The sequence below is a fragment of the Canis lupus genome, chromosome 1 (genome assembly GCF_048164855.1).
Source record: "Canis lupus baileyi chromosome 1, mCanLup2.hap1, whole genome shotgun sequence".
Classification (NCBI taxonomy): Eukaryota; Metazoa; Chordata; class Mammalia; order Carnivora; family Canidae; genus Canis; species Canis lupus.
In genome coordinates this window covers 58,694,562-58,707,848 of record NC_132838.1, presented here as the reverse complement: position 1 = coordinate 58,707,848, position 13,287 = coordinate 58,694,562, and the positions used below count along the sequence as shown (strand labels likewise).

Sequence of the window (13,287 nt, the reverse complement as noted above, 5' to 3'; positions counted from 1 at the left end):
GGTTCACTTTAGCATAAGCTTCATATTGCTCAAAAAGTGCATATTATTCAAATATTTGTTTTCCTTTTGTGATTATTTTATTTCAAAGACTATATATAAAAACCTATGGATTTTGAGTTTTGGGTTTTTCTGTTTTGGGGTTTGTTTTTACTAAAAACGACTTTCTAGGCAAGACTTAACTCTTTTTAAAGATTTTATTTATTTGAGATAAAGTGCACATGTGCTCTTGCACACTGAGGAGTATGGATGAGGGAGATACTGAGATCATTCCAAGCCACCCCAGGAGCCTCAAGACTTATTTGTACTTTGAAGGAGCAATCTTCAAGATGTATTGAACATTGTCTAGTAATAGGTGATTTTAGATGTTTATAAGTTTTTTGGTAGGCATATTTTTTGTTAAGTGGAAGATCTATAAGACATATTTATCATACATGTAAATTTTTTTTTTCTTTTTCTAAGTTTTTCAGTTAGGAGTATTTGTAAAAGATATGTGTAAAAACTTAGTCTTTAGGCAAAAGACATGAAGTTCTATGTTAATCTCATGTATGTTTATTATATTTAAAGAACAGAGCCAACTACTAGCCTATTTATTTCTTTTAGCATTTAAATCTTTTTTTTAATTGAATTATTTAGCATTTAAATCTTTTTTTTTTAATTGAATTATACCTGACACAATGTTGCATTAGTTTCAGGTGTACAATAGAGTGATTCAGCAACTCTATATACTGTGCTCAGGACAAGTGTAGCTACCATCTATCACCATGCAGTGCTATTATAATACCATTGACTATATTCCCTATGCTGTACCTTTCATCCTTGACTTACTCATCCTATAACTGAAAGCCTGCACCTTTCCTTCCCCTTCACCCCTTTTTGGTCCATTCCCCTACTCATAATAAGTGTGTTAGTTTGTGTTTGGAGGATGGGGGAAGGAGAGCATGTGCATGCAAGAATAAGAAAGAAATAGATAATCCTGTAAAAAAATAGGCAAGACTGACAATGCCAAGTGAAGGCAAGAACATGAAATTCTCATGCATGGTGGGCATGTCAGTTGCACAATCACTTGTAAAACTGACCATTTTAACAAAGTTTAATGTATTCCTACACCATAAACCAGCAGTTTCCCTCCTTGATATATACTCTACAGAACTGTATTTCATATGTACCAAAAGACAGATTCATAGCAGTATCAATTTAAGAGTCAAAAACTGGAAAATAGCATAAATGTCCATCAAAAGTAGAATGAAAATGATAAATTTTGGTATGTTCATTTAGTGAATACTGTATAGTAATGAAAATGAATGAACTGTAGCTATACAAAACATGAATGAATCCCATAAATATAATCTTAAAAGCCAGGCATGAGTGAATGCATACCATATGATTGTATCTATATGATGTTTAAAAACAGGCAAAACTCGGGGTGCTTGGGTGGCTCAGTCAGTTAAGTGTCTGCCTTCAACTTGCGTCATGATCCCAGTGGCCTGGGCGAGAGCCCTGCACCAGGATCCATGCTCAGCGGGGAGCCTGCTTCTTCCTTTCCTCCCCACTCCTGCTCTCTCTTGTTATCTGTACCACTATCTCTATCTTTCCTTCTCAAATAAATAAAATATTTTTAAAACGAACAAACAAAACAGGCAGAACTATCAGTGATGTTAGAACTCGGGATATTACTTTGATGGTTATGTCTGTGGATGAATGGGGAAGTAGTGATTGGGAAGGAGCCACAGGGATGTCCTCCAGTGCTAGTACTGACCTGTTTCTTTATCTGGGTGGTAGTTAAATAGATACGTTTATTTTCTGGAATTTATTATGTGTGTACTTCTCTGATGTAAGTTGCAGTTGAATAAAAATATTGTAAAAAGGAATGAGGAACTTGTTATGATATGGAGCGATCCCTAAGAAATAACACAAGCAAAATGAAGTGGTGTTTATATTATGAAGCATTTTGGTTTGGTTTATATTTATAGCATGCCACCTTTTTTCCTCTACCTCTGGTTGTTACCCAAGCCCCACTTCTTGGCCATCTGTTTTCCCTCCAGTTCAGTCTCAGGATATAAATTCCTATCTCTGTGCCCCTGGTGCCAACCCTAGTCCCAATTTATCACTTTTTTTTTTTTATTTCCAACATTCTGTGAGATAGTTCCTGTTGAATATGTCATGGCTGACACAAAAATCAAGCATGTCCAAAACTTAAACTCATCTTCCTCCCTCATGTCTAAATAAACTACCATCCTAATCTTACAATTTCCTTCAATTTCAGTATTTAAGCTTGAAATATGTTATTGTCAATCTAATTTTCCACTAGACATCCAATCTGTAAGTGTTGCCAACAATTTCAGCATTATGAAATGTTTTTTTTCTATTTTCAAAGTTCCCATGATAAAGCATTTGGCAAGCCACAGTAGGGTGTTCCTAGTGTTGCTGTCTTACCTGCAAATAGCATGTCCCTAAAATGTCACTGGAAGAAAATGTTTCACAGTTACACGGTGATGATGGTTGCATAACTCAATGAAAATACTAAAAACCACTCACTCATACCTTTAAAAAGGGCATTTTATAGTATGGGAATTATATCTCAGTAAAGCCATTATTAAAAACAAAAATGTCATTGAGAACATGTAGTGATTTCCAATGAGATTAAATCTCAGTTTTGGTCTTTCATCCAGAGCTAGCCATTCATCCAGCCTTACTTTCCTGTCTAGGCTTGGGAATTTTGTCAGCCATAACTTCTCTAAGTAGCCTGATCTCCTTGGTAACATACATCTTCATCTCTAGGAAGTGCTTTATGTAGAAGATTAATAATCTTACGACAGTAGTCAAAGCTGTGGGTATTCTTTCTGTCTTAAAATTGGGGAACTTGAGTGAAGACAGAGTGATTTGTAAGCACTGTAAACACAGGGCTAGTATTAGAATTCATTTCAACTTAAAGATATTTATTGGGGCACCTGGGTGGCTCAGTTAGTGAAGCATCTGCCTTCCGTTCAGGTCATGATCCCCAGGATCTTGGACTCAAGCCCACACTGGGCTCTCTGCTCAGCGAGAGGGCTTGCTTCTCCTCCTTCTGCCTGCCACTCCCCTTGCTTGTGCTTGCTCTCTCTCTGTCAAAAAAAATCTTAAAAAAAAAAGATATTTATTGAACATCTTTTATGTACTACATTGATTGATGCAGTTGGGAGGTAGAGATGTATTTCAGCCCTTTGGTTGCTGTACCCAGAGAATTTACCTAAGTTGCATCTGGTTTCTCTCTGCCTCTGCTAGTCTTCTTTCCATCTCTAGACTGCTTTACTATAAATATCTGCTTTACTATTTATATTTTGTCCTTGTCATTTAACTGCAAAGCACTTCTAAACTCTCTTTCCCTCCCTAACCTTTTTTAAACTGTTGTTCACTTTGAATTCCTTAAGATGACCAATTCTCAGTATCTCTGTAACTTGACACATTTTTCTTTGGTTGGCTTGCATTTATATCACCTCAGTTGATAAGAAAGCTTCTCTAAGACCTAAGTAATTAACTATAATTTTAAACATATTTTACATAATTCTTTTCTCATTGAGTTGCATTGTTCTGAACCCCTTGATACTTAGTACAATTATGTTGAATTAAATAGAAAACTCAGGCCTTTTCTTGAGCTTTAACCTGCTGGCCAGTTAGGAAGACCAGATTCACAAGAGACACACATCTTGTGCACAATTGTAAAGCACACCAATGTGAAAAAAACTTCAACTTGAATGGGTAAGCAGTTCTGAGGAGTTGTTCTTCTGTGCTGTAACAGTTAACTGTAGCTTACAGTTGACTTCTGATATTTAGGCCCATTATGACCTTAGTGGCTCCCACCTTTGCACCTAAAATAATTACTAGATAGTGGGTTGGTTGATAGAGGTTAGTGTTCTCTGGGGTGGCCACTTACTGGCCTCTCCTTTAATGTACCATTAATGTTAATGGACCACTGTAGCACATGTTATCTCTAAGGATGATGAGCCATCCCAATCTTTATATTTTCCTAAACTTTGTAGGTAAAGGTAAAACAATGAAAAGCCCTCTTCAAGTAAGCAAAGTAAAATGGAAGTAGCATTCTGTGTTATTAGAAGATATTGTTTTATGGAGGTGCTTAGCTGGCTCAGTCGGAAAAGCATGCGACTCTTGGTCTTAGGGTTTTGAGTATGAGCCCCACATTGGGTGTAGAGATTATAAATAAACATTTTTTTTTTAAAGATATGGTTTATGGAAGAGTTGGTTCTCTTGCCACTCAAGTATCTTACCTGTGCTATTGGATTTATGACTGTATAGTTGGATGTCTTAAGAGTTGTCAATTCATCTATTCAGGCTGGTGTTCATCTATTCATTTTAAACACAGTCTGTGTCATCTTTGAATAATTACTAGAGTCAAAATAAAGAAAATTAAGCTTACTTGATGTTTTTTATTGTTGCTTTATAAGGCACAGTTGGTGGATCTGAAATCTGAACTGACAGAGACACAGGCAGAGAAAGTTGTGTTGGAGAAAGAAGTCCACGATCAGCTTTTACAGCTGCACTCTATCCAGCTTCAGCTCCATGCTAAAACTGGTCAGAGTGTTGACTCTGGTACCATTAAGGCAAAACTGGTAAGTAGTTTAGAAGGTAACATATACTTACATGTATTTTAGAGGATGAAGAGGACAGTTTTTAATGAGGCTTTTGAATATAGAAGGTAATATGTGCTTAAGTGTGGGAAATTTAGAAAACGCAGGAAATGTAAAGGTCTTCATGATCATCCACAGTCTCAGCACCTAGAGGTGAGAAGTGACAATATCAATAAGCAGTTGATACTTAGAATAGGATTTTTTTCCTATTTGAAAATATCTGTGTAAAAATATTTAAAAGATATTTGTAATTATAACGTGTAAACAGTTTTTTGCCCTGTTGGGTGAGTTAGGATTAAGTTCATCTGCATATAACAAGTCCAGAGAACACTGGGAATATTCTTGAATAGTACAAATTATTTTCTTTCAAGCCCTGAAATAGGCAGCACAGAGCTTATGTGATGGCTCTATAGATACTAAGTATCCAATATGCTTTTTGTTGTTGTGTTCGCCATTTTTAGCTCATGGTTTCCATCCTTAGGATCTCTTTATTCTAGGCAGAAAGAAGGAAGAATCTAAGAAAAGGGCAAAAGGATGCTTCCAGGCTGCATTAGTGTTCTAAAGAATTTTTCATGAAATCCTCCTCAACAATTTTTGCCCGTCAAGTTAGCCATCTCATTGGCTATCCCAACTTGCATTTCAGCCTCTTAGTTGGTCACGTGGCCACCTCTTGTGAAACTGGAGTTGAAAATGGAATTGGGTGCCAACCACTGGCATATTTTTTCCTATTGCTCTTATGAGCATTTTTTTCTGCCATTGAACATTTTGTAATGTTTGTATAATATAAATGTATTATATATACATTTTCCATAAGTAACCTTTGCCCTCTTAATATAAGTAGAAAAATTTTTTAAGTCTCATTTCAGCTTAATCTCGTACTTGTTAAGTGTGCAAGTATGTGCCAGACACTTGGTTGACCATAGGGGACACAGCAGTAAGATAGATATAGCTTGGGAGAGGCAGGAAATGAAATGAGGATGATGATAGTCATACATTTTTAAATTTTACTTGTTAGAATTTATTTAAATGAATATTTCCATTCTCCTTAAATCTTTTAAATTCAGAAATTCTATGAATCTAAGTTAGTAACCTTGTTCTCTTTAACTGAAATGAGTCAGATTTCTCACTGCTTTTTTGGGATATTTGATGTTTACGTTGAGAAACAGTGTATACATTTTCACTAGAAAAGAGTTTACTTGAAGTTTTAATGTTAGATCTGAAGCAGGGTGCTGTAGTAGAAGGCACTGAACCAGGTGAGCTGACTAATTTGGTAAAACAAAAAGTTTTAATCTAACACTGTGTAGTTACTGTAGGTTATGGATTTGCAAATATATTTGTTCTAATGAACTTTACCCAAATGATATTCAACGTATGGGAGTTTTCCTTATAATGATTATACCACTAGATAAATTCATTTGTTTGATATTTTTCTAATTATCAAACTTTTTTCTTATATCTTAAGTCTGTCCCCTCTGTGGAGGAGCTGGTAAGTATGTTGTTTCTGTTTGGCTTTAATACGTTACGCTGAAGTGTTCTTATTGTCTTATTTGCATATTATATGTTGTCACTTTGTATTTGGATGTGATGTTCATGATGATAGTTTTTTAATCTTCCAGTACCTGAAAAGTTCAGTTGGTGGCCCATTGCTCTTTTCTCAGTACACGTTGTGAAAGATTTTTCTTTTGTTTGTGATTTATAACCATTATTTACAGAGCCCATCCATTTTTGACAACTTTTAAGCCTTGTAACTTGTTGAAACCTCTACTTCAAAAGAGCAATTGGTTTTCCCACTTGAGTATTTTGAAGATATATTAAGAACACCTAGCTTTTTTCTCTTTTTCTATTTGAACTTATCCCCAGAGAAAGAATGTGCATGTTGGTTTCGTATTCATCTTCTGCATGTGTCACAACTTTTTAGCAGTCTTGGAATAATTGTGTGGCCTTTGAAACAACTGAATTTTGAAACTTTTTGCCAGAACTTATTTTAGAAAATAACAATGTATAAATTCTTAATATTTTCCTCACTATGCTAACCTAATCAGGTTCCAGTTTGTCTGATGGCTTTATTTCTTTTGAAAATACACTGTTTGGCTCTCTAAATACAAAATGAGCTTCTTGCTTATTACCTAATAAATGGGCTAACTAAAGATTCATATTTTTTTTCTTTAAAAACTAAAAAGATTAACTTCAGTTTTCTTAGTCCTATTCATGTTTGCGAATGTTATTTTCAGGCCTGACAGTTTGTCAGAATCATTAGGTGTTTGAATCATGAAAGCAAAGTGGTGACTTAATATGTGTTTTGTAAATTCCATAAATACTGTATAAATAGGTTATCAGGGCAATTGTACATAGACAAATATCAATGTAAAGTTTATTTAGCCCATAAACCAAAGAATACTTGGTCTTCTGGAACTTTTTTTCTGAAACAAATAGCATTAACTTCAGTAAATGTCATAAGAAAGCTTATTGTTCATGTTATCTAAACTGTGGAGTTTTTTTGGAACTGATTCTTGCCTTTCAAGAAATATGCTCTGAAATAAATTGCAATTTTAATAATTCTAAAGTTGTAAAAGGAGGATTCTAGATTATTCTTCAGATTCTTGAAAAACAGTAATCAAAGAGGCAGTAAATATATCTACCATTTGGTAATGACTCATTTTAGCTTGTATATTATTTTTTTGTGTTTAAGACTGTGGTACTCACTGCCTTATATTTGAATATGTCATATATTGATGTTTTAGTGTATCATTTATTGATATACTATTGAGAAAACAGTAGACCAAAGCAGACATTAGATTAGTACCAAAGTATATTCCAGAATTGTTAGAGGTTTGTTTGAATTTGTTTCTCAGCTTACTACCCAGAATAAAAAGGGAAATAATTACAATAATCAGTACCCATACAAATAGAAACAGTATCATTTGTCGTTTGCTCAAGAGAAGCATTTTTTTCTGGTGCTGAGCAAGACCTTTATTTAAGTCTCACAAAGGGGACAGGGTGAACAGTTTCTTCCACATCTCATCAACAGATACAACCACATTTACACAGGATTTATAGATTCTGTTTATCAGTAAATCGGTAAAAGCAGTTCTATAAGGCAGTAAAAACATTTCTACTCAGAATAAATGGAAGTTTACAGTGTTTTGTTAATCCAAAAACAACACTTAAAATATCTATCAGGGCCCTTATTCAACTCTTGGAAGAGTTTTATTTGGCCACAGAGCTTTTGTGTATTTGAGTTTGACTGCCTTTAGGCGGGATTTTGTACCTTCCATTTTCCACTCGACTTTGTCTTGTATTGGTCTGTTTTGTGCTTGGGTCCCTGAAGGCATTTACATTGGTCACCCCTGAGTTGTAGGAGTAGACATATTGTACTTTATACTTTTAAGGTAAATTGAACATTATTTCTCATATGTAAGCTTGTGATAAAAATTGGATGGCAAAGATCTTGAGGTTTTATACTCTAGCTAACACCTGTAATTCACATATATAGACTCTCTACCAAGTAGAGCATTCTTTTATGAGAATTAAAAATGGATGTCCATCCTACCTCCTAGAAGGCAGGTAGGGAGGGCCCTGTTTTCCTCCACAAACATTTATTTTACTTCATTCACTTTGACATAGGGATAGATGAATCACATCCCCAAAATCAGTGATAATCTGTACCATAGATATGGTCATGCAGAGAAATTTTTTAATGTATAAATTTTTCAGTACGTTTGTTACCAGCATTTTTCCATTACCATCAAACATTCTTTAAAAAAAAATTAGAGTATCTGTTCTAATTTAAGCAGTTTAAGTTTCTGGTAGTCCTCTAAGGTAAATTAACCATGGAATCTATGTAAGTGAAGAATTTTGACTTGTTTATAGAATTATTGCTTTAAAGTTAATTGTTTGGATACAGCCACCAGAGTGATTTTTTTTTTATTTTAGTCTAGTTTCTTGAGTCATTTTTAGAAAATAAATAGGGAGAAGATTCAGTTATTCATTGCAACCACTCCTATTAGTGTATGATGACATAAGCTTAGAAAATACTAATTATTTTAGTATCCTCAGTGTCAGAGTACCCCAAGGCATGAAATTATCTTATGTGGAAGTGGTCCCAACACCTTCTGGTACTAGTTAAAAAGAACTGGATCCAAATCTTTGTATGCTCCATTTTATAGAAATGGTAACTTTTATCATATGCTTTCATTGTTGGTATTGTAACAGACTGTGCGCTTTTATGTATTTTGAGAAACATGGTATGTTGCTAAAAAGCCTTAAAAAAGTATTTTCATTACATTGTGCGTGGGTTTTGTTTTTGTTTTTGTTTTTGTGTTTTAAATAGGAGAGAGAGCTGGAAGCAAACAAAAAAGAAAAAATGAAAGAAGCTCAACTTGAAGCTGAAGTGAAGTTGTTGAGAAAAGAGAATGAAGCCCTTCGTAGACATATAGCTGTTCTCCAGGCTGAAGTTTATGGGGCAAGACTGGCTGCCAAGTACTTGGATAAGGAACTGGCAGGAAGGTGTGTAAAAAATGAGTGCCTTGTATTCTTAAGTAGCTAGATATTTAGTGAGGTTGACTCTTACCTCTTATGGTAAATGAAACATTAATCTTTATCTTAAGAGTTATTTTATAGGGCAGCCAGGGTGGCTCAGCGGTTTAGCACCGCCTTCAGCCCAAAGCGTGATCCTGGAGACCCAGGATCGAGTTCCTGCGTCAGCCTTCCTTCATGGAGCTTGCTTCTCCCTCTGCCTGTGTCTCTGGCTCACTCTCTCTCTCTGTCTTACTGTTAATATTGATAGCATTATATATTGTAGATTTATTTAGCCATACTACATAAGTATTTCTGGTTTACACATACACAAACACACACACTGATAGGAACTTACTCTGACATGCTAGTAACTCTAGATCTGCACCTTTCAGCCACTTCCTGCCTTGAAACCATAAAAGATGATGTTCACATGTATAGCCTTTCTTAAGGAATTCTTTCTGTGATCATTGAAATGTAATCTTTCTTGACTCTCCAAAACACTTTGGAATGACAGTGACTTTATCATAATAATATGGTGCTCTCCTTGTATTAATTTTTTATAATCACAAAATTTGGTGATTTATTACTTTTGATAAATATTTTTTTACTTATTCACAGCACATTAAGAACTGATGTGAAGCAAATAAAAATAATTTATATCATGTTGAAGTGCACATTTTCTAGTAACTTTTGCCATATTTAAAACAGTAATTTTTAAAAAGAAACTGTCTTTTAAAAAAATGTTTTTGTACTGTTAGGCTCCTGTAAAGACTAATATTCAATAGTGCCTGAGTTTGTTGACCTATCCTGATTGTGTGCAAGACATGTTCATTGACATCAGTCTCAAAAATTTTTTAGATGTATTTGAATTAAGTATATGGTTAGAAAAGGTTTCATTCATTCTTTTTTTTAAAAAAAAAACTAGTTTTCTCTTGAAGATATCTGTTCTTTTCAGACTTTTGGTATGTTACAAATCTGAGAAACATCAGGAGGTCCTAAATGTATTAATTACTAACAGGTTTTATTACTAACAGAAATAGGTTTTCTGTTGAGGTTTATGCAAAAGCTACTGGTATCCAGTAATTCTTCGGAGTTCTCTCTGTAATAAAAATTATAATAATGAAAAACTAACTGAATTAACTGTTTTCTCAATATAAAGGGTCCAACAAATACAATTACTAGGGCGAGATATGAAGGGACCCGCTCACGATAAGCTTTGGAACCAGTTGGAAGCTGAAATACATTTGCATCGTCACAAAACTGTGATCAGAGCCTGTAGAGGACGAAATGACCTGAAACGACCAATGCAAGCCCCTCCAGGCCACGTATGTTTGTTTTGTTACTGTTTCATACTCAACCTCTTCCTTCTTCCTTTAGTCAGAAGTCCTTTTCATGGTTTTTATTTAGTAGTATTTAAAACCATTATTTTAAAAGTTAAAGTGGAATTAAACTTATTTAGAACAGATACATGAAGTTCTTAGTTGACTTACCTGAATGCCCTGAAACGATATTTCTGAAAACTGAACTGTTGCTAGCAGATACATATTGCTCGTACTTTGACTCATATTTCAGAATTTTTCTGGATCATATTTAGGCATGTTTAAATTCATTTTTTAAGCTTATCAGAGAACATGTCATGTTAATAAAGTGGCAAGTGTTTTGAGGGTAGTTCTTAAGGGAATTTTTGGTAACTAGATTCAGCTGTAGTTTCTGAACTAATGTTTCCACCTGTTTGGTCTTGAATTAAGATGGAATTTGAAAAAAAAAAAAAAATGGAGTTTGAGGTCCGTGTCCAATTGTCTGCTTCTGTAGCCATCATTGTACAAGAGCTTTTCTATCTGGATAAATCTTTATTAAATTTCATTACTACAGCTGTCTGATAATATAAGCCTTTCCATAATAAAAGCATGTCTGACTCCTTCCCAGTGGCTTACATATCTTATTGCCAGATAAACTATGGTCTTAAACAAGTTCAAGTATTTGTTATCTCTGCAAAGATTATTTTAAGAAGAATTGATATGTACATGAAATTGATGGGAGAAGAGCGCAGATTGCAAATAAGCCCTTTTGCCATTGTTTTCTCTGGGACTTTGAGGCACATTAAATTCTAGGAAGTGGCCAGATGGCAAGAGTTACTTAATGCTGCATAAAGGAGTATGAACTTTAACCTGATAATCATGGGATTTTTTAATAAAATGGTGGACTTAAGATTTAACATTATTTTGACATTACTTTGGTAAAGTGAAGAGAATATAACAGGAGAGGGCCTAACTAGAGTCGAGTACATTAGAAAGATACTATAGTAACCTGCGGAACAACTGGTGAACATAGGGGAAGTATATTTGAGAGAAAGGGTAGGTTTGAGAGAATTAGAATCAAGGAGATTTGGGGGCACCTGGCTGGTTGAGTCAGTAGAGCATACCACTCTCAATCTTAGAATTGTGAATTCAAACCCCACACTGGGCATGGAGCTGACTTTAAAAACAACAACAACAAAAAAGAATCAAGAGGACTTGGTGATTAACTGCTTTTGGTTAAGTGGGTAAATGAGAAGGAAGAGTAGATTTTTGATGTGGGGAATTGAGTGAGTTGATGGCATTCACTGATAAAGCAAATAGAGGAAAAGGAAGATTTGGGAGGAAATGTGATGAGGTTTGTTTTAGACATGTGGTGTTTGAGGTGCCATTGCAACAAACAAAATATATCCAGTTGGGCATATGACTCTGGAATTTAGGAAAAGTCTTGAGTTGAGGAAACACTAGGTTAATCATCTGTTATAATCAAAACCACAGAATTGATTAAGAAGCCAAGGAAGTACATAGAAAAGGAGCGCGTGGTGAACAGTATCAACTTTCTGCAAGGTTTAAATAGGATAGTGACTAAAAAGTATGCATTGAATATAGCCGTGTTGGTTGCCAGTGGAGGAGACAGTTTTAAAGAGCAAGTGTGGGCAAAACCCTAATTACAGTGACTAGGATAATGAATGTGGGAGGCAAGGAAGTAGATATCATTAGGATTAACTTTGTGTGAAGGTTGAGGAAAGGTGGAGGGAGGGTGGTATCTAAAGAAGATAGGTAATTGAAGGGTTTTTCTTTTGTTTTATATTTTCACATGGTCTGTATTTAAAGCTGGAAGAGGCTTAGAATTTGTTTATATGCTGGACAGGGAAGGAACTTAGAGAAGGAAAGAGTAAGAGTATCAGAGAAAGAATAATTAATGGAGAGTAAAGTCCTTTATTTAAGAGGTAGACTCCAGAGCCCAACAGAATGAAAAGTAATTAATGATCCAGTTGGCAATTTGCCTTTTTTTTTTAAATCTATAAACTAGTTAAAATGTATGTAGATCTTTATGATATTTTCTAGTGAAAATAAACATCTTACCACTTTTATTTCTTGAAGCTGTATACTTATCAGTTAATTCCTGGCAATAGTTTCCCTTGTAATGTCCTAAAAAGGAGATGAATAAATATGAAAGAACCTGAAAAAGAAGGTCATCCATCCATTTCACTATATTAACAGAACAACTTTTTATTTTTCTATTTTATCTATTATTTTCTTAACACTTTACTGTATATCCATTCCAGGAAATTAATGAAGATTTCTAAAAGCAAGTTATATAGCATGGGTTTACTCCATTTGATGATATATCGTTTAAGTAATACTAATTTTTCTTCTTTTTTTTCTTCCAATAAGGATCAAGACACTCTAAAGAAAAGCCAGGGTGTTGGTCCAATTAGAAAAGTTCTCCTCCTTAAGGAAGATCATGAAGGCCTTGGCATTTCAATTACAGTAAGAAGTAGTGCTTCCAGTCTCCTCTTTTGTAGTTAACTAGTATAATCATGCTCCCCTTTGGACATCCTTGGGAAACAAGTATTCTGGATATATCCCCTCCATAACTAAATTTATTCCCCTGGGCTCCAACACTTCTGTGTAAACTTTTTGTATGTAAATCTTCCTGATGACTATGAAGTATTACTTTAGTAAAATTATAACTTTATTAAGCATAATTTAGCATTTTCATTATGACTTGGTTTGTAGTTCTGTGGAATATCCTATGATTGCCACTAGGAGCCTTTGAGAATGGATATGACTGTTTTCTTCTACATTAAATGGCTCCAGATTGTATTGTTCTTTTCTCTTGTCTCATT

The 13,287-nt window shown here is 34.6% G+C and overlaps 2 protein-coding genes across 4 annotated transcripts in view; one reads left to right on the top strand and one right to left on the bottom strand.

The window, feature by feature from the left end:
- Positions 1-13,287, top strand: part of GOPC (golgi associated PDZ and coiled-coil motif containing) — a 40,430-nt gene that overhangs the window by 14,984 nt on the left and 12,159 nt on the right. For 2 of the 3 annotated variants that reach the window (XR_012033626.1, XM_072831637.1), the window contains exons 2-6: positions 4,440-4,604; positions 6,085-6,108; positions 8,953-9,128; positions 10,300-10,465; positions 12,833-12,928. Coding sequence is in view for 2 of the 3 variants with exons in the window: in XM_072831637.1 (XP_072687738.1) it covers positions 4,440-4,604; positions 6,085-6,108; positions 8,953-9,128; positions 10,300-10,465; positions 12,833-12,928 (627 nt within the window). In the remaining variant the exon portion in view is untranslated. The remainder of the gene's footprint in view (positions 1-4,439; positions 4,605-6,084; positions 6,109-8,952; positions 9,129-10,299; positions 10,466-12,832; positions 12,929-13,287) is intronic. The other variant, XM_072831641.1, reaches the window with a different exon arrangement.
- DCBLD1 (discoidin, CUB and LCCL domain containing 1) overlaps positions 4,402-13,287 on the bottom strand; it is a 97,703-nt gene continuing 88,817 nt past the window's right edge. Inside the window, exons 15-16 of the mRNA XM_072831629.1 lie at positions 12,521-12,586; positions 4,402-4,769 (exon numbers count right to left, since the gene is read on the bottom strand). Coding sequence (XP_072687730.1) covers positions 4,717-4,769; positions 12,521-12,586 — 119 coding nt within the window. The 3' untranslated portion in view covers positions 4,402-4,716. The remainder of the gene's footprint in view (positions 4,770-12,520; positions 12,587-13,287) is intronic.